General features: G+C 37.9%; 1 protein-coding gene across 1 annotated transcript in view; it reads left to right on the plus strand.

Annotated features, from left to right (window-relative positions):
* Window positions 1-21,312, plus strand: part of KLHL29 (kelch like family member 29) — a 358,553-nt gene that overhangs the window by 171,732 nt on the left and 165,509 nt on the right. The window contains exons 3-4 of the mRNA XM_032212530.1: window positions 19,462-19,603; window positions 20,365-20,907. Coding sequence (XP_032068421.1) covers window positions 19,462-19,603; window positions 20,365-20,907 — 685 coding nt within the window. The remainder of the gene's footprint in view (window positions 1-19,461; window positions 19,604-20,364; window positions 20,908-21,312) is intronic.

The following is a 21,312-nucleotide window of genomic DNA, read 5'->3' on the forward strand; positions in this document are numbered from 1 at the left end:
TTACAAGTTCCACAATTATTGGGGAAGCATGCTTAAGAAATAGCCACATCAGGAAAAAAAAAATGAATGCGGGATCTTAGGAAATTGTAAAACTTTAGAGAATATTTCATTTTCACCTAAATAAAATTCTCATTTTATCCTCAAAGTACAAATCTTTTTCGTGTGTGTGTGTGTGTGTGTGTGTGTGTAGAGCAAACATGAATAGTTTGCAATTAATTTTTCCATTACCATTATTCTATTTTCTTCATGTGTATTATATATAACATATGTAAATAAAATGTAATTTCAAAAAAAATACTGTTCCTAGATTGTGCAAATAATTATAAATTTTAGTATTACACTCACAATTGAACAGCTTTAGCTGTTGCTACATGCGGTCCATATTTTAACCAAATCAAATGTAATCTAAAAGAAGTTATTCAATTTTTTAATGTATTTTCTCTTTATGTATTCTTTCAATATATAAACTGCTTTATTGGCAATTGTGTTTTTATTAATTGCAAACAGTCTTAAACTTTTTATAATTAATATATGACTAATAATGCCAGATAGTAACAAATCAGAGTACAACACATATTCCCTTCATTTTCAATCTGAGAATTAATTATAGAATCTACATGGCCATAAACTACTATTCATATATCCATTCCATGGCATGGCCTGACGAAGTGTATTGCCAGCATGGGGTAAAGCTTAAAATATTGAATTAGGACTAGGAAGAACCAGGTTCTAGTCTATTTTCATCCATGAAAATTAATTGGGTAATCACTTTTCCCCCCAGCCATTTAATAGGATTGTAGTGGGGGTGAAATAGAAAAGGTGTTACAATAAAACAACTATCGTCACACCTTTGCATGTAATGTAATTATACTGACTGGTCCAAATTTAATGGATTATTTTAATTTCAGTGCATTGTTTATCACCAGCTACAGATTAATGCATGCAGCCAGATTAACGTTATGTATTTGAGCCTACTCATACCATTAAATGATGATTCTCAATTTGGAAATATCATGAGCTGGGGAAGAATAGGGAAAAATAATATATAGGAAGTCTTCAATTTACAAACGTTTCAAGTTACAACAACAACACTATTAAAAAAAAGGGACATGACCCGTTTTCATATAACCATTGCAACATCCTCATGGTCACGTCATCAAAATTTATGTGCTTGGCAACTGGCATGTATTTATGACAGTCACACTATCTCAGGGTAACGTGATCACCATATGTAAACTTCCCAGCCGCCTTCCGATAAGCGAAGTCAATGGGGAACGCCAGATTCACTTAACAACAAAGGCAAAGGGGATCATAAAATGGGACAACATTCACTTAATAACTGACTTGCTTAGCAACAGAAATTTTGGACTCAAGTGCAGTTGTAAGTCAAGGACTACCTGTAATAAAAAAAATAACAGAAAATAAATAAATAAATGAAACAAATAGTAGAAAAATGTATTCTTCAAGCATTAAGACAAATCTACGTATCTAAAAATTTACTTTACCAAGTGGTATTACAAAACAAACAAATGCTATCGCTTTAAAGAAATATCTTTTCCTTAAGAAAAGTTGTTATAAAGTAAACTATTTATCATTTAAAACTGGCATAATCTAAGTGAATAGAAATGTTTTCAAAAATCACTACCATATGCATTTAACTAGGTAAACCACCTACTTTTTACTAATCAGAGTCTCGTATACGTATATACATGTAAGGTTACTCTGTAAAAACTTTTCAATATTTTATCAGTTTCGGCCAACAATGTCACTCTTAATTCTAGAAATAGCTATTCAGTAGTTGAAATGGCAATTGAATGAAACTGAATTGCTCGTTCTGAATACCATGCCTTGGACCTTTGCACTTAGGCAGACAAAGTCTTAGCAATAATAGTGTAACCAGATGGGTTGATTCGTTCTTCAGTAATTCAGTTGCTGTTAGCCTGTCAAGGAAAATCCTGTGCTAGACATCTACCATGGAAGCAATTCTTAACATGCCATTTAGGTTGCTTTTAATGCACTTACATCATTACAAAAAAAGAAGTCAGTTTTGTCCTTTTGCAGATTGTTTCCATCACCAGCTTGGAGTGGACTGAGTTTTAACAGAAAATTAAATGTGCCCCTTTACAGTTTATTAGTTTATTCCCTCAGTCACTTTCTGGATTTTCTTTTATTACAGTTTTGGTCAATCATGGTGTAGTACTGTTACAGCAAACACTTTTTGCCTTCTTAAAAGAAAGGCTTTCGAAAGGAATCCTTGCACTAGTAGAAGAGGTTTACTTGTGGCAAGAAAAACACTGATCTTCCAAAAGAGCACTACCAAGAATAAATAAGAATAGATGGCTCTAACATGAAAAATAATTTGTTTTTAATACAATTAAATTATTTTAATACTATTGTGTGTTGTTTCACCTGTGTACAATATTGATCACTAATTATTACAATTCAGCGTCATTTTTGAAGGAGATTTTGAGTGACACACAAGGATTTTAGAAGTCACATAACATTGGATTTACCGTGCCTGAAGCATATAGTGAAACCAGATCTTCCTATTTTGAAAATATATAAGTATTTCAATTGAAAAAAACAACTAACACATTTAAATAGGTTGACTCAGCCTTCCATCCCTCCGAGATGGGTAAAATGGGGGCCCAGATTGTTGTGGGTAATAGGCTGACTCTGTAAACCACTTAGAGAGAGCTGTAAAAGCACTATGAAACAGTATATAAGTCTAAGTACTACTGCTACAAATATAAAGAGGTCAAATTAAGGGTGGTTGGTCATCCTGTCAGCAGATTTGAAATAAATATCATTTGCACACCAAGCACGAGCCCTGGTGGCACAGTGGTTAGAATGCAGTATTCAGGCTAACTTTGACCAATGCCAGTAGTTTGATTCTGACCGGCTCAAGATTTACTCAGCCTTCCATCCTTCCGAGGTCAGTAAAATGAGGACCCAGATTGTTGGGAACAATAGGCTGACTCTGTAAACTGCTTAGAGAGGGCTGCAAAGCACTGTGAAGTAGTATATGTCTAAGAGCTATTGCTATGGGTTAACATGCTTGAATAACAGAAACACTTCATCTTTTTTATCAGTAATGTCTCCATATTATTGCCAAGTAGTGTGTCTCAGGTAATTTTTGGATTTCTTTAATCTTTTAGGTATATCATTCAACTCATAATAATTTCCCATAGGTGCCAATTTCAACTTAGAATTACATTTGCAGAAAATTGGATTTCCCCCCAGGTTTTCAGTTAGATTGTTGAAAGTGTACTCTTTCCAAAAGATTTTCAAGCCTGTAAAAAATATAACATTTTCTAAAAAGTTCAAATCTGAACAGGAGACATACCTGATTTCTCTAAAACAGTGTTTCCCAAAGTGTGGTACGGGTACCCCCAGGGGTACGGGAAGAGTTTGGTGGGGGTACGCGTTGCACAGGAGTTTGGCATCTCAGATTAAAATTAACAATCGGAACCAAATTATGATGATCTGTCATCTCAACATAAACAATTTCATCCTTCTCATTGAATCAAATAAATGTTCTTTATAATATAACTTTCGTTTATTTTGCGTATGTACCAAAAAAATAAAAAATAAATATATTTTGATTTTTATTAAAGCATGTTTTTTATGAGGGGTACTCAGCGTTACGAAAATTATAGAAGGGGTACACATATGTCAAAAGTTTGGGAAACACTGCTCTAAAATAATGACATGTATTGCAGTTTCTATTTAGGTTATTGTAATTGTTACTAAATTTACATTTATTTTGTAAGTTAGCACTTACAGTATTTTATGCAACTCTTTCTTGTCATTTACTCTTTTTCTGCATGGTAAATCTTGATGGGGAAGTATGTAAAGCTATTTAATATATTCAATATATTGTATTTTTTTAATAATTTGTTGAAGTTTAAAAATACAAAGATAAAAATCTAATACAAAGTAAGACAAATGCAAAAAAAAAGTACAAAGAGGAAAAAATGAAGGAAGGAAGAAAAAAGGGTTCAGAATGTTTAAAAAATGGAAAATATATAGAAATCTCTTCCACCTTCATCAAGACAAGAACAAACTTATCAGCTTTTCTAATTGCTGCCTAAATCTGTAAGATACCATATCTTATTGTCTTATCTATTAGCAAATAATAAACTATATCTTTCAATCTTTGCAATTGCAACACTTTCTTTCAATTTTAATACCATAGCTTATCACTGTCTCTAAAATACAACAAAAAATAATATCTTCTTCTCATATCTTATCCATAAACAAATCTCTAAAGCCTCATCATTCAGTTCTGGTAAAAAAAAAATACTAAAATCTGCTAAGAAAAAAAACCCACATCCACTTTAACTTTGGTTGAATAAGAGAACATTATAAATCTTTTTCTTTTAAAAAGTTTTGATGTCTATTCCTTTTAAGTAATGTCCCAGAAGATGATTTCTTTTCATTCTCTCTATCTTTTCTCAGGAATTCCCTTCATAGGTATAACACATCTTATTTGTATGTGCAAAAAAGAAAATTGTTCAAGTGACTTTTCTGAGTAGACATCCAAGTCATTGTTTTGACTCATTATTTGTGTGTCCCTTTTAGCTATTAAAACATACAGCAGTTTTATTTGTAAATTCCATTTAACATCTTTGTCAATATCATTCTTGTATGCTGTCAATTTTAAATCCGTATCCAAAAGAGTCTGATTCTCAGTTGTATCTTCTATCTCCTCTTTTGCACCCATTTTTATAGTAACTGATAATCTGAAAAAAAAAGCTTTGAGTATATTGTTAGCAATGTCCTTGAAATTCTTCCAGAGGTAAAATGCTTTCCTGAATTCTGTATTTTACTAGATCAGTGTTTCTCAACCTTGGAGACTTGAAGTCCTGTGGACTTCAACTCCCAGAATTCCCCAGCCAGCTGTGGACTTCAAGTCTCCAAGGTTGAGAAACACTGTACTAGATCTTCTCCTTTAATTATAATCTTTAGTTCTTTCTGATTGCCTCTAGTAACCAGCCTTCAAGATTTCCTCTTGTCATTTTTTTTCTCTAATCCACATTTTCCCAGGGAAAGATTTTTTACAATTGTCTTCTTGTATTATATTTTATTTTCGGTCAATCTGACCCTTTATTCTTTATAAACATTCCAAAATCAACCTCCCAATCACCCCTTTGCTTTTAATTTCTAAATCAAAATTAGGTCTTAAATTTACAGAAGCCTCCTATTGCTGAGAATTGAAGACAAAACTTTTCTGAGGATTGAAGGAAAATCATCCAGTAAAATAAAACTACCTAATGTCTAATGTTCCTTCTAAGGGTTCTGAATATCCAATTTATATCCTATTTCCAGTGAAAATGATTAAGAAAGGAAGTGAGTGAACCCAGTGTTTCTTTGATGGCTCTGAATGGTGGCTTTGGTAAAGTTCTATATTCCACCTCCTAGGTCGTAAAATCCCTCTAGACAACACTGTTTTATGGTTTCAGTCAGGGTTCCAAGTAACAACACATACGAAATCAAGACTCCAAGGCAAGGTTCCTCAAAGTATAGATTTATTAGGCATGTGTCATGTTGGCACAGCTGGTGATATCTGAATCTGAATTCCCCCGGGTTTTCCCCACCCAGTTCAAAATCCAAAGTTCTTCTCCCCATCACACACAACTATCCCATGCCCTAATCAGGTCTCTGTCTCCATCCCGGATGCCTCCCATCGACGCCCTCTAGGTGCTGGTGAGAGTGTCCTTGGTTCCCAGAAGAATGTTATTTTGGTTACATATCCCCCCAGCTATCCCTACTCTCTCCTCCCTTTTCCACACCTCCATCCAGCCTCGCTGTGGCAACCCTGAAGACGCTCAAAGATGGCTCCAGGGTTGACAGTTTCATTGTGGGAAGCATCTGTGAGAAGCATTATGGGCGATCCCGGGTCCTCTCCTTATCTGGAGAAGAGTTGGGAGAACTGATACATTCCCAAGCTCCTCCTTCTGCCATGCTTGTGAAATCTTCAATTCACCATGTTTCCCTGGAAATCACTTTTAGTACATTCTATGAAGTCAGAATTCTAATCTATATTAATGATTTTACATATGGAATTAATAAAACTAATAATCACTTTTTGTAAATAAAAACAACATTCAATATATATCACACAAAGAAAAAGTTTCAGAATGAAAAACCGAAATTACTTTCAAAGAATTTCATGTATGCATTGTAGAGTTCTTTGTTGTCAGAGCATAATTCATGCCAGAAGTTTCATAAACTCTATAAAATAATGCTAACATTCCTACTTTACAGACAACCTTTGACAAGGAAGGACTACAAGTTTTGTTGCATAGACCTCTTAAGTGCTTGTCAGCTAACCAGTTTATTTATTGCTTCCTGCAAGATCTTGTGCTCCATTTTGACTTTCCATATAAAAGATTCGAAATTCTTTAGCACAAAGCGATTTTGTCTATGCAAGCTGTCAGTAAAATTAACAGCTATGGAAAATCAAGATCCTTAACCATACATTCTGTGCTATTGACATTAAACACATCATGTGAAGTTTCTGGAGGAACCATGTGACCTTGGGGATTCGGTTAATTCGTTGACCCCCACAATAAGCTTATGCAGGTGCTTCATAACTGTAGAAGAATAGTTGGAAGCCTGTTTTTCCATCTTCAGAACTGATGCAAAAGTATATTGTCCTATTGCTTGTGTATATTACTCCTTTCTCCTGTGCGCTGCTTGGAGACTCCATGCATGAGTATAATATCTGTCTATCTGCCCAGAGACTGAGTTTACATTGTTTGGACACGCCTCCTTGGCTTGACTGGTTCCAGTTTCTTTACTCAGTCTACCCCAAAAAGATGCATATTTACTTCTCTTTCGTTCACTAGTCAGATATACAGAAATTATTCTTGTTTTATTATTCTCCAACCAATGAAGTAATTAAGAACAGATATTGCTTAAACCAGAAAGAGTAGTTGTAGTAGTAGTTGTGAATTATATGTGAGTTCCATTAAATTAAGATTTCATTTACGCGGTTTAAGTATACATTTATTTGTGTGCATACACAACAAAGGAATTAATGTAAAATATGATTTATTTGATTATTTATTATCAAGGATATTCAACCAATCAAGGTTATCAAGATTCGGTGCCTTCTTCACTCCAGTTTAATATCTACATGAAGCCACTCAGGGTGTTATCTGATAGCGCAGATGAGCCAACTGTGCCTGTTCCTAGATTAGAAGGGCTTTCTGACAGCCCCTCATGGCTTGGTCACTTCTCGTATGAATTACTGCAATGTGGTTTATATGAGACTAGCCTTGAAGAATATTCAGAAACTTCAGCTGGTGCAGTATGCAGTTGGGTAAGCAGTTACGTGTCATCCTTGATTGGTGCACTTACTTCCCTGTTCTATGGGATAGATTGATTACCATTCTGCTTCCCAGTGTAATTCACGGTAGTGGTGATGACCTATAAAGCTGCTTATGGTGTGGGAATGGATTATTTGAAGGACTGTCTCTTGCCAATCACACCTAACCATCCCATCAGATCAGGTAGGAGGGGCATGTTCTGACTCCCATCTGCCCAGGACTGTTATATGCTGAGATACAGAAATGATTATGACATGGCTCCTATCCTGTGGTATAGCATTCCCTTGGATATCAGATTATCCCTGACCCTGCTGGTCTTTCTTAAGCCTTAAAAACATGGTTGTGCAAATGGGCACTAGATTATGCTAGAACTAGTGCAACTAGAACTTAGTTGTTAAGTATGGAGACAATTACCATATTTTTCAGAGTATAAGGCTGAAAATCTGGGTGCATCTTATATGCTGAATACAGCATTTTTTGCCTCCCGAAACCCTGCCCCCTTCATCAAAATAGCCATGCATAGACTTTAGGAGACTTTCAGTGTGCTCATGGGAGCTGGGGAGAGCAGAAATAAGCAAAAAACTGACCGTATTCGCTCAATTCCACCCCCCTTTTTCAGGAGCATTCTATAAGCCCCCTAAAGGCTATGTGTGCTCTTTTTTTAAAAAAAAACAAGAAACAGGCCCATTTTTGTGAAAATGGTCCATTCTTTGCTCGTTTTGAGGGGAGCCAAGCCCCCAGGAGCACTCTACAAGCCTCCTAAAGGCTATTAATGCCTTTTGGGGGGGGAGGTCTGCAGAGTGCAAAAATGTTTTTTTTAAAAATTGCCTCTTCAAAATCTTGGTGTGTCTTATACTCCGATGCATCTTATACTCAAAAAATATGGTACCTCAGCTGTGAATTTTGTTTTATGATTTTATTCTGTTCTTACTTTGCTTGTTGTTTTTAATATTGTTCTTTTAATCCTTTTTGAGCCCCCTAGATTGTATGGAGATGGGAAGCTATAATAATATGATTAATAAATAAGTACTGTATGCCTAGAAAGGGGTGAGCCAGAATTCTGACTGAAAAAATTACAAGCCAATAAACAAAATTTGGGAAGTACAGTGCAGCTTGGTAACAAGCAGGGGATTTTTTAATCTTCAGCAGGACATAGGACTGTGATGTCGGGAATGTGAAGAATGTAGGATTGTAAGAAAGAAAACTTACAGTATGTATTGATTTTCTGCAAAGCTCTGAGTACAGATTATATGCTTTTGGTGTGTTGCATAGGAATGATAAAAATATTACTATTTTATCACAATATGATCTTTACAGCCGGAATGCTTTTGATAAACTACCAAAATTAACCTGCCTATTACTTGTTACACTGTTAGGATTCTATCCTGTTAGATATTATCATCATGTTCAATAAACAGTAGTGTTTAATGTATGTGCATCTTTTCACACCATTCCATTTACACTGGAGGACGGGCAGCTATTCTGGTTTCTGTACCCATTCCAAGGTCACTGGGCTACATGCCTCTTAGATATCTAAGCTAACTTCTACAGTTAAAAATGAACATTTGAATTAACTTCCACATATTAATGGAGGGGGGGGGGAATATAAGGAATGCTTCTGGTAACACTAAAAATATGTTGGTCAGGAGCATAAATGTTGCATGTCATTTAAGTTTTAGATAATATGATATTTTTGGCTGAGAACCTAAATGTTTGTTTCCGTTGATTACGGTCAAAGAGTAGTACAGAGAATCTAAATGATCAGTAGTAGATGTTTTGATGCATTATGTAACAAAATATGGATCTGAAAATTAACGGATTGAAGATTACAATGGCTGTGCTTGACAATAAAAATGATGTGGAGAAATATAGGTTAGACAAAAATGCCCCCAAATCAGAAGATGTAAATTAATTTGTCTACAATGGCAGAATGTTTACTAAAGAATGGTACTGGGATGAATGCATTTTAAGATGTGCAAATGCTGATAGAAAAGTGGTGGGTAACGTGATTTCTTGAGAGGAGTATGTCTCAAAGAAAGCAGAGATGGCCATTTTCTTCCCTTATTATAAAACCTCAAATCCAATGCAAACATTGTTAGATCATTCGTATCAGAAATCCCTTTCTACAACTCTGATAGATATTTAACTTTCCAAGAGTAAAACTTTTGGCTATTCCTAATGCATGAAAAATGTATATTTATTGGTGCCTTGATAGATTCCCATTTTGGAGATAGCGCTAAGCAGAGCTTATACATTATTAAGCAGCAATAATTCATTTAAAACCATGTTACCAATTCTATGAATTTCAACCTAAATTGGAGAAATAGTAAGACATTTCTTACATGAAAATGTCAGTTTCTGGCATATTTGTATGTTTGTTTATTATTTACTAAATTACATAGCTGCCCATTTCACTTTTACATGACTCTAGGTAATTTACAATAAACAAATAAAAATACAAAATGCATACTACAAAATACATACATACATACTTGTTTGGTTTCTACCAATAAATCAATAAACAGACATATTGACATCGATCCAGTCTATCAACCGTTGAGAACGAAAGAACTGCATCAACAGTGATCCCGAAGATTGCTAGTTCCTGCAACTGTTCTTCATATGTTTTAGCCTCCAGTCTTCTAATCATCTTTGTTGTACTTCTCTGCACTCTTTCTAGAGTCTCAGCATCTTTTTTACATGATGATTTTATGATTCTTAAACAAACAAGCCAGAGTTGAACAACTTGCCTCCAGAAGTCGTGGATGCTCCAACACTGAAGATTTTAAAGAAGAGATTGGACAACAATTTATTGTTTGGGGGGGGGGGGTTTCCTGCTTGAGTAGGGGGTTAGACTAGATGACCTCCTAAGATTCCTCCCAGCTTTGTTATTCTGTTTGCCAGAATTTTAATGGGGCTTCAAATCACGGCTGTAAATGAAAACTAAGATTGGGCCATGAGGAGTTACACACAGACTCCCAGCCTTGGCAACAGTGGTGAGATGGCATCAGAACCCTCCCTCTTGGCCCAAGTGATTCCACAGATTTATTAAGCACCAGGTAATGAAAGGTCCTGTAAAAATATCCACAAGAACATGTTTCTAGTTATTCTTAAATAAAAAAATTGAACATCCAAGTCAGACAACGCCTACAACAGAAGGCATCTGGCATTATCATAACACAAATAGTCCCAAGAGACAAGATCAACTGTTTCTTTCTTTCCACAAATATCACACAGTCCCATGACATCTCTTCCAGTTATGAAAATATGCACTGTGACCTAACAGTATTTGAAAACAACCAGCTTGCTTCACCTGGCCCAGGCAGTGAAAACCTCAATAATTTATCAACCTCTTTGAGACTTGCACACTGGGCAAGGGGGCACTGCCCTAAAAGATTATTATACAGTGCCTTGCTTTCTTTAGATATTTGATAAATTTATATGGAATTGTTGGTGTGTGGTTTATTATTTATCAGCTTTTGATAGCTTTTATTTATTTTGTCTCTGAATGTAACAGGGGAAAAAACTTTAGAGCAACCTGGTTAAAGTTTGGAGTATTACTTTGTTTATATAATTTTCCGGGGGGGGGGGAGTTCTTTTATTTTTTTCAGTTTTTCTTCTTTTAAATGTAACTTCAGTTTTATACTGCGTTATAAAATGTGTGTGTGTGTGCGCGCGCGCTTTTAAATAGTCTGGAATTGTCTGTCTGGAATTGGGTGGGCTTCAAAAAATTTATCAAGGGGTTCTCTGCCCAGTTGCTGGGTGGACATGGCAATGGTGGGTGTGGCCTAGTCGAGTTCCTGCACCACAGCAGGGGAGGCGTCTTTGCCCTCTCCGGGCTCTGGAGGCTTTCCTCAAGCCTCCGGGAGGGTGAAAACAGCCTCCCCAGGCTCCAGAGGCCCTCTAGAGGCCGGAGACAGGCCCGTTTCCAGCCTTCCCAACTTCCAGTAGGCCCATTTTTCGCCCTCCCCGAGCTTCCGCACACACCCTGCACTTAACTGCATCCAACATGGGCCATTTGGGGACTCCTGGGAGGGACAGGCTGGGCAGGGCCAGCCGGGAGTGGGATTAGGGGGTTCCCCGAACTGCACAGAATCTTAGCTAGAGGTTCTCCCGAACCCCTGCCAACCCCCAGCAGCCCACCCTTGTCTAAAACAGAGATAAAAAGGTTTTGGGCCATTCTAAATAAGGATGTCAAACAATTTCTAATACAATCTTGCAAGAATAAATAGGCCTCTGGAGCCTGGGGAGGCTGTTTTCACCCTCCCGGAGGCTTGAGGAAAACCGATGTGAGGTTTGAAGCCCCAGTACTTAAAGATCTGTGACACAATTTGGAAAAACACTGCACCTAACAATGTTTTTGAGCATTAGCTGTGCCCTTGCCCAACAATGAACAAAGCATTCAAAGCACTAATGGCTACATGCCACCAGTCATAAAAAAAACTGTTGCTTTCAATCATCTGAGATAGAAGATTTGTTTCTAAAGCACAAAATATTTTGAAAGATCATTCAAATGGTAACTTCTCAGTTGTCTATATGATCATTTGGCCCATATTAAGGACTGTACAGGGAGAAAAGATTAAGACCATTCAGGGATTATACAATATAAACTCCAAATTAGGTGCCAGGAAACAGTGCTGCATTTTTCATCACTGTTTTCAACAATAGCCGTCATACCACTGGCTTAGCACAAACGTATTACAGGTTGTGATATTAAATGTTTGGGATACAAACAGATATTTTAAATTTACATTATATAATCTACACACAACTAACCTGGTGTAACAATTCACGATGTAACCCTACATTCCTCTAGACCAGGGGTGTCAAACTCGCATCCTCACAGCATTATGTGACATATCTTGACTTGTCCCCCCCTTCACTAAAGCGAGCATGAGCGTGGCCAGCACTTGATGCATCCAGGCCGCGGGCCACGAGTTTGACACCTCTGCTCTAGATCCTTTCAGAGGCAGCATCCTTTACATTTTTTTTGCCCTGAGTTAATGTAGACTAGAGTGATAGAACAGCTTTGAGAGTTAAGTACGTATTTTTGTTTATTTGCAATCAAGGATAGAAAATTGCAAAACAAAAATCTAAAAATAAACTGAAGTAAAACATAAGAAACAGCTGTTTTGCTGTTACAGAATATTTTCATTAAATTTCTTGAATTATGAGTTTAACACAGCTGTAAAGACATCAGAGGAATGCAAGAAACTTAACAGCATTTGTTCCCTGAATGTATACATCTGTGTAGATCTTAGTTTTTATTTGTACATATGCCTTTAGTTTGAAAAAGTGAAAAAAGTGTTAGAATTTGATCATTTCATTGAGAAGGTTTTCATTTATTTTGCTACAAACAAAACAGAAATTATTTATTAAGGCTGGTAGTCCTCGACGTACAACCGTTTATTTAATGACCACTTAAATATAAGACACACAAAAAAGTGACCACTTTGACCATTTTTCATATGATTGTTGCAGCATACTTGTGATCACATGATCAAAATTCAGATGCTTGGCAACTGGCATGTATATATGACGGTTGCAGCATCTAACAAGCAAAATCAATGGGGAAGCCAGATTTACTTTATAACTGTGTTACTAACTTAACTGCAGTGATTTAACAACTGTGGCAAGAAAACTTATAAAAGGGAACAAAACTCATTTAACAATTGTCTTGCTTAGCAATGAGAATTTTGGGCTCAATTATGGTTGTAAGTTGAGGACTGCCTGTACAATAAGAGAGACTCATCACGGTTATTTAATTGTTGAGATCTTCTCTACCCTATATATTTGATGTGAAATGAATGTAATTTATTGAGAGACATGTTTTTTTCACTATCAATATAATCTGCTATTGTAACTGTGGAGATGCCTCATGTTTATTGAAAGTGGCAAGTTTAGCATTACTTACACTGGCTGCATGTGAATATTACTTACATTCCATCCATATTCTTCTACAACTTGAACTTGCAAACCTTTAGAACATTTTGCTTAGCAAGTTATTCTTTTCTTTTTCACAGCCTGTTTCCCCATGCTTTTAGTGTTCAATTCGTGCTTGGTATTGAGAAGAGTAGCATACTTATGGATAAGTGTGTGACAATTACTGGTTTTCAAATGAATTATTGTAAAGTGTGTTAAAAGATATCTAGCAAAATACTTTGAGTGTGGCTACCATGGATAAGCAGCATGTAAACAAATAAGTGACCATCATATCAGAGGTGGGTTGCTAATTTTTTTACTACTGGTTTGAGCATGCTTGCGCGCACACTCACGTGTATGTGTGAAACTACGCATGCGCAGAAGCGTCCAGGTGGGTGGGTGGAGCCTCCCACTGCCACTACTACCAGTTCAGCTGATCCAGGCCAAACCGGCAGCAACCCACCTCTGCATCATACCTACATAATCTCTGAACTAGGTGATTAAAATAGGCTACATGGGGCTCTTATTGGAAAGCAGTTCGAAATGATAGATTTGGCAAATTACATCAACCAAAATAGTGTTGGGATATTGTAAGGTTTGGCCATTTGCTTAGGTCAACAATAGGTTAAAAGAAGAGCTGAAGTGGAGACTTGAAAAAGAAACAGCATTTATTTTTGATCAAAGCAAAGAGCTGGGTAGACCATTCTATGAACATACAGACAAGGTGTATGTAAGGAAGGCCACACCTTGGGGAAGTTATGGTGTTTATACCTTCAGAGACATCATCTTAGTATTCAGTTCTGGCCCCCTGGCCCATGCCTTCCTTCCAGCCCTGCATTGGCCATGCAGCAAGGAATGGGGGGGGGGGGGTTTGAGTGCTTAGCAACAGAGGTATTTGCCCGATGCCCTGCACCAGGCACTGAGTTGTACACAAAAACAAGATCACAGGAGTTAGATGACTGGCAGAAGCAAATGGCAGAGGCAATTCTAATTCTTACAGGAGCAAAGCAATCCTTACAGAAGAACTGAAATAGCAAGTTATTATTATGTCCCAGTAATTCTCTGTATTCTACTATTATTATGTCCCTTCATTCCTCCCTTTTCTTTTAGGACAGGATGCGTCCTGTCAATAGTGGACTAGGGGTGTATATTTAATGGGGACGGTCTGGAGGACCATGATATTTGCCAGTTTATCGGGAGGGGTAGAATATGTGTTGGATTAAAAGGGAAAGAGGGGAGGAGAAGAAGACCTCGAAAGGTTAACAACACTAGAAACCCCTATCCTTGACCAGTCAGAGGAGATATTGCCAAACCAGGTGAAGTCAATTGCCCCAGTCCAAGTGTGCACTGGATGTGGGCAACTTTCCATACTTTGGCAGTTATCTCCTCTAAAGCTTGTCCTTGATCATCTATTTGCAAACAATAGTTTGTGAGATTAAATTTTCCACACGTTGCAAGCATTGCCTGTAACCTTATAAATCCTATTCAGTATATAAATGGGAGTTCTATAACCATACATTCCAGCTTCTTCCCAGGTGGCTGGTCCATATACCGGAATTATTCTGTCTAAAGGCCAGTCATCTTTCTGTGGTCTACTTCCTCAGAAACAGGTACTCCCTTGTTGTATGGGCAGTAGAAAAAACTAGGTTTCACAATTCCAAATACACATAATCCATACCATTGGCCAGGCAATTGCACATAGACAAACTTCCTACCTATCCAATATAAGCCATCTGGAGCATGCCAATTAAGAGTTACTACATCCGTCCATAACCCACTCAGTCTAGTTATATTTTCAAATAGATTGTGTCAGGTTAATTGCAGACTGAAAGGTGTCAGTAAGCGAAGAAAACACCTTGCTTGTAATATGTAATTTTTCACACTTATCATTGCATTATATTCTCCTCCTGTTAGTCCTAAACATAAGAAAATTATTCCCAAATATTGAACCATTGCATTAAATCCATCCATTCTATATCTTCAGGAATTATGACATCACTAACTCCTAAGACTACTGTGTTCAAGTCAGGTTGATCTGATTCAATGCCCCGATATATAGAGTTTATATGGGGTGCAATCATTTCCACAATCACAGTGTCCCACTATTCCCCATAGGCATGTATCAGTTCACAATCACAACAACATTGAGTGATACCGTTACAATCACAGAACCAACCCAATCTTTAGAGTGCAAAGTTGCACAGCTGCTTTTGGGATCTTCAGCTGGAATAAGAGAGGCTATCACTCAGGCCGGAAAGACCAAAAAGTTGCTACTTCTGCAATGAGAAAAATCACAAACAAAACCCATTCAGGCCACAATGACCACATCAGTTTTTGGGGGGAATGTTTATTCTCAGTGGGTCTTCTCCAGGAATAACTTGCCACTCTTTAAGTTCTTCCACTGGTCCTTTTACATGTGTGTATTGGTCCACCCTTTGTCTTTAGTTTGGACTGCTGTTTCAGTGGTCAACAGGAGTTGATAGGACCTGTCCCAAACTTGGCTAGTTTTTTCCTCATGTCAGCTTTTATCAGGACCTAATCGCCAGGCTAGAACTTACGGACAGCAAATTTGAGAGGTAGGGTTTGAGCTAGTAGTCCTGTGTTTCTGAGGTAAGATAAGAGGTAGTTTAATATAATCAACTCGAATGTATTGAAATGATCTCACACTAAAGTGGTTCTCCCTTTTCTTTATGTGTAGAATTTGTTTACTGTTTTACATTTTTCACATATTTGTCACAATCCACAGCATCCATAAGCTTCTACAAACAAGTCACATCATACCTTAGTCCCCCAATGACTACCCTGATGTACTAAGTCCAAAATCAACATTTGCCTTCTATCGGGTACTATCTCCTCCACTTTCTACTGCTCACACTTTCTCTAACTCCTTCTCACCTAACATTAAACATTCAATTCCTTCTGCTGTTGCCATCCTGGCTTCCAAGTCAGCTAAATTATTGCCTCGGGCTTCAAAGTAATTCAAAGCTTGATTTAAGGCATACAATTCACAAGTCTGTGCAGACCAACATAACTTTCTAGTTTCTACCAAAACTCCTTCTCTTACCTTTTACCACTTTCTCTTCCCATCTATAAACAAATTAACCCCTTCTCAGCACCAATATCCAATTGTCCTTCTAAATCTCCTCTTAAAACTGATCTGGATTCAAGTGAACATCAGTGGTTAGTATTAAATCATTTTGTTCCATAAGCAGATTCTCATATTTCAAAATCCTTGAATCTGTCAGCCATCAACTGACTTTTTGGTTCAAGATCACTCTCGCTTGAGGAGGAGCACTTGAGTTCCTCCAAAAGTCACTTTTTTCCTTTCCTTCACTAACACTGTGGTAGCATTCAAAATCAGTGTGTCTGATTCAGATTCCATTGAAATGGAAACAAACTCTCATTAAGTAGGTTGAAAACATTTACAAATCTAAGCAAAAGATTTCAGAGTCATTTCTTTCATATAGGTTTATGTAGGACTTTCTATTGTTTTTAAAGTAATGATATAACTCAGGGCACCCACAGCGGTGAATACAGCATTCATCACATGAAGAAATTGTCTAGGTCCCACTATCAAAAGTGAACCAGTTCCTTATTTCAGTTTATAAGTCATTTTTCTCAAGGGCCAAGGTTTGGATGCTTTCTTGGTGATGACCTTCAGTGGTAAAACTCTCTTCTCTGAAAGAATAGACCAGCTTCTTTTATCTTCTTCTGTTCTTTTGCCTGAAGGATTCTGTAGTTTGCTGTTTTTTTATGACTGATTCAAAGGAGTGTGTATGTGTGTATTGTTAAAACATTATTTTTTTTTCCTGAAAGGTGTGCATCTATTGACTGAAAGGCGGGATTAGCAATATTATAAGTAAATAAACAAAATAATGCCATTGGGCATCTTGATATTTAATACCTTTCTTTTCTGTCTCTTCCTGAAGTATGTGCTTTTGAAGTATCACAGCCACAAAGCCTTTCAGAGGTTATCTATTCAAGCAAGTAGACATTTGGCCTCTCTTTTCTTTCCTTTTGAAATGCACACCTGAAAGTGTGTTTCAAGCAATTTACCTCTTTCATGTGTTCCTTATTTAATCCAAATAAGCGTGGGACATGAAAGCTAAAAAGCAAAGTACACCATAATGCAATTAGTTCCTGTGATGTCTACAGAACTTTTTAGAAAGCCCATCTCTTTACAGTGGCCAGTGGACATATCAGATAATTAAAGCTAAAATAAATGCTCCTGTGTTCTACCAAAGGCACAACCTTCCTTTTACAATGGCTCTGAATTTCCAAAGCAATAATTTATATCTTCAAGACCACCAAAATTCAACATTCAAAAATAACAGATAATTAAGCCTGTTATTGGGCATATTTATTCATATAACATTAAACATTTAATAATTAATCATGAATCTTATTAGGCTATTTCTTCTTTATTTTTGCTTTCCTTCATTGTACCCCAAGATTATTAGGAACTGTAAATTCAAAATTTGTAGCTTCTTTCTGACTGAATCAATACTAGTTTGGGAGTGTGTTTGCCTTCTGACAGGGTTAATCTACTCATTGAGAACCTAGAATTGTGAACCATGTTTTGATAGGAGGCAGAATAAAAGATTTTTTTGACTGAGAGTGGATATTTTGTTTAAACATGGTATTTCCTCCCCAAATACATATAAATTAGAACACACATATTTTGGACAACTACTTTTTCTGTTGGAACCTATCTAGATATCCATGTGGTGATAAAGAAGGTCTATATCCAGGATGGCGTGCCACAGGTGACTCGCGGAGCCATTTGTCAGGGCACGCATGCACACGCTGGCCAGCTGAGTTTAGCCTTTTTTAAAGCCATTTTTCACCCTTCCCAGGCTCCAGAGGCTTTATAGGAGCCTGGGGAGAGCGAAAACAGCCTCTTCCCCCCCCCCCCCCGAGGCCCTCCGGAGGCTTCAGGAGCTTCCCTAAAGCCTCCGGAGCGCAAAAAAACAGCCCTATGGGCAAGCTGGAAGTTCAGGAATGGACTTCCAGTTTGCTCGTAGGGTCGGTTTAAGCCCTCTGGAGCCTTCAGGGAAGCCTCCTGAAGGCTCCGGATGTTTTCACCCTCCCCAGGCTCCTATAAAGTCTCTGGAGCCTGGGCAGGACGAAAAAAGCATGCATAAAATGGAGGGGTCACACCTGTCATGCATTCATGCGCACTGGGGGGTCGCGCATTGCATTATGGGTGCAGCACACCCATGCACGACCCCCCCTGCGCTCCCCCCCCGCTTATGGCACGTAAGTCAAAAAAGGTTTGCCATCGCTGGTCTATATTGTTATTGTATTTGTGCAGGGAGGAATATAATACTGAAAGCTTAATTCGCTTCTCTGGCAAAGACATAAGGAGAAACTGAGAAGCACCTTGGTTATCTTATTAAATATTTATTTTTCTTTGGATATTTAGATAAAGCTGTCTTTTTGCTTGTATCATAGAACTTTACTCTTTTCCGCTCATTTCTTTTAATACCCAGAAAAATAGCCAGAATGGACTTGGTGCAACTTCTATTGTCTTCATGTATTATTAGTTCAATTTTAAAGATTCTTATGCAATAAAGCCATCTCAATTGACTTTTGGAGAAAGTCTATTTCTTGAAAAATGGCATTTGCTTTTTCATTATTGGAATAGGGACAATGCAGAAAAAAATCCCAGCATGAAATTATGGCCCCCAGATAGCTAAAAAAGTTATTTGGGCAAAGTCAGATAACTCTGATGAGTAAGAAATGCTATTCGGGATGAGTTATCTAATACTTTGCACATTGATAGTAACAGTGCAGAAATTCTTTAGTGGGACATACTGAGTGTCCTGGCAAGTAATTACATTGGGAGTGGAAGTGTTCTTTTCACAGCCGCCTTAAGGTAACAATTGTTGGATTAATCATAATACCTTCCAAACAATAAAAATATATATTTAGCTTGCTCTGTCTAATGTTGGCCTAATTCAGGGGTGTCAAACTGGCAGCCCACAGGCCAGATGGGTCATGCACAGACCACACTCACCCTGGTTACCCAAAGACAAAAAACGTTGTGATGCATCACGATCTGGCCCATGACGTGACTGAGTTTGACACCCGTGCCCTAGTTAAATGCAATATAAAACTTTATACAAAAACATGAAAAGCACCATAAGGATTCTGGGTGTATATGTCTAATTTCGATATGTTTTCTTTCATTCTCTGGCAGACACTTTCCATTTCCAAGACAGATAATCAACCACAAGGATTAGCAACCAGTGTAAGGTGGGGACAGACACCCATCAATCAGTCTACTCCCTGGGATACAGATGAGCCACCATCTAAACAAATGAGGGAGACCGAAAACCCAGGTATACTTTCAGCCTTATTTGCAATTCTGCTGGAGAAAATTGTTCAAAGCAAATTCAATATGCTCTTTCCAATTCCACTCTAAATAAGGCTTTGTCGTGAGTCCTTTTTTTAATATCGCAGCTGGCTTTGCTTTCTAGATACAAAGACCTCTTCAGGTTATTCCTATGCCATGGCTAATTCAAACAAATTAAAATGCTGCAAATTTGTTAAAAGTTCTTTCTTCTGCCCGTTCTGTTCCTGTTTATCCTGTGCCAGAATAATAATAAAATCCCCCTGGTTTTTAGGTTTAGGTCCTGTGGTTGTGGTGTTATCTAGATGTGTTTAATACATAAAGTCTCTTTTGGTGTCCAGAGCCACCTGAAATTTTTTCCAGCTTCCTGACACATCCAGCTTCGCCAGGCACCTAATTATAATCTTTTTGTAGTGGCTGGAACATGGCTATTATACACACTGAGTGATTGTCAGGGAGACACAAAAACACATTGGAGAACGAGGTTAATTTTCTTGGAAGCAGAAAATTACAGAAAACTGTAAACATACTGTCTTGCACGTTGATCAGGATTTTTAACGCTGATGCTTTCCTGCCGTATTATAGCATTTACTGCTTTGCACTTACCATTTTGGACTGATGTCAGTCCATCCCTCTCGTTATAAGAGAGAAGGGGACAGATTCAACAGAATCACATTTGCAGAGGGAGCTATTTTTGGGGGGGTGACCTTTTGCAAAAATTGTTCTTATTGCTAGCTTTCCTTTTTCCAGGTACAGCTCCATGGGTTACAACAGTTGCAGCAGGTAGCCAACCAACTCTCATAACTCATTCTTATGGGATGAATCAGCCACCGACCTTCAGCCCAGCAGTCAACGTCCAGGCCCCTGTCATTGGAGTCACACCCTCACTCCCTCCACATGTTACCCCCCAGCTTCCATTAATGCCAGCTCATTACCAGCTTCCGCAGCAGCCTTCACGGCCTCTCAGTAACATGGTTGTGAATCTGCAAAGCCAGCCTTTGTACACAAACAGTCAACCCATTACTATGTCTTCTATGACTGGGGTTGGTCAGGTGACTCACCCAGGCCATGGGGCAGTAGGGAATGGTCACATGACTTGTCCTATCCTGCCTCCACCACCACCTGCTTTGCCTTCAGCTGCCCTACCTAATAGTGTTCCAGCCACCAATGGGCAGGCTGCTCCTCAGCTTCCTCCTAACTCGACGGGCAATCAGGACAACACAAATGGGGTGCAGATGCTACGAACTGTTGGTGTGGGGAAATACGAGTTTACAGATCCATGGCATCCAAAAGGTAAGTCGGCCCAAACTCTTCATAAATTTGGTAATTTTGGTAATCGGTACCTTCAAGGATATGTCCACTTTGTGGAGGGTAATAAGATAGTAATATTGAAGTTCTTCCAGCAGCCGGAACAAGAGGACGTCCTGCCAATTAAAGCGTCTATCATGTTGACAGTCTTGCATCAGCACTCCGGCATCTTCCTGCCTTGTATCTGAGGTAGCTTTTCATGAATTAAAGATGATAAACTGGGTCTTCCAAGAAGGAAAGAGGGGAGGAAATATGCTTGTTTTGGAACTGAATACCCTTTCCAAAGAATCTCAAATAAGTACAGTAGAGATCCATATATTAAGGCACATGAGACTGACTGCTGTTGTTCCTTGCCATGGATTTTATTTTATTTCTCTTGAGAAGCACTTT

This window comes from Thamnophis elegans, chromosome 3, assembly GCF_009769535.1.
Source record: "Thamnophis elegans isolate rThaEle1 chromosome 3, rThaEle1.pri, whole genome shotgun sequence".
NCBI classification, from domain to species: Eukaryota; Metazoa; Chordata; class Lepidosauria; order Squamata; family Colubridae; genus Thamnophis; species Thamnophis elegans.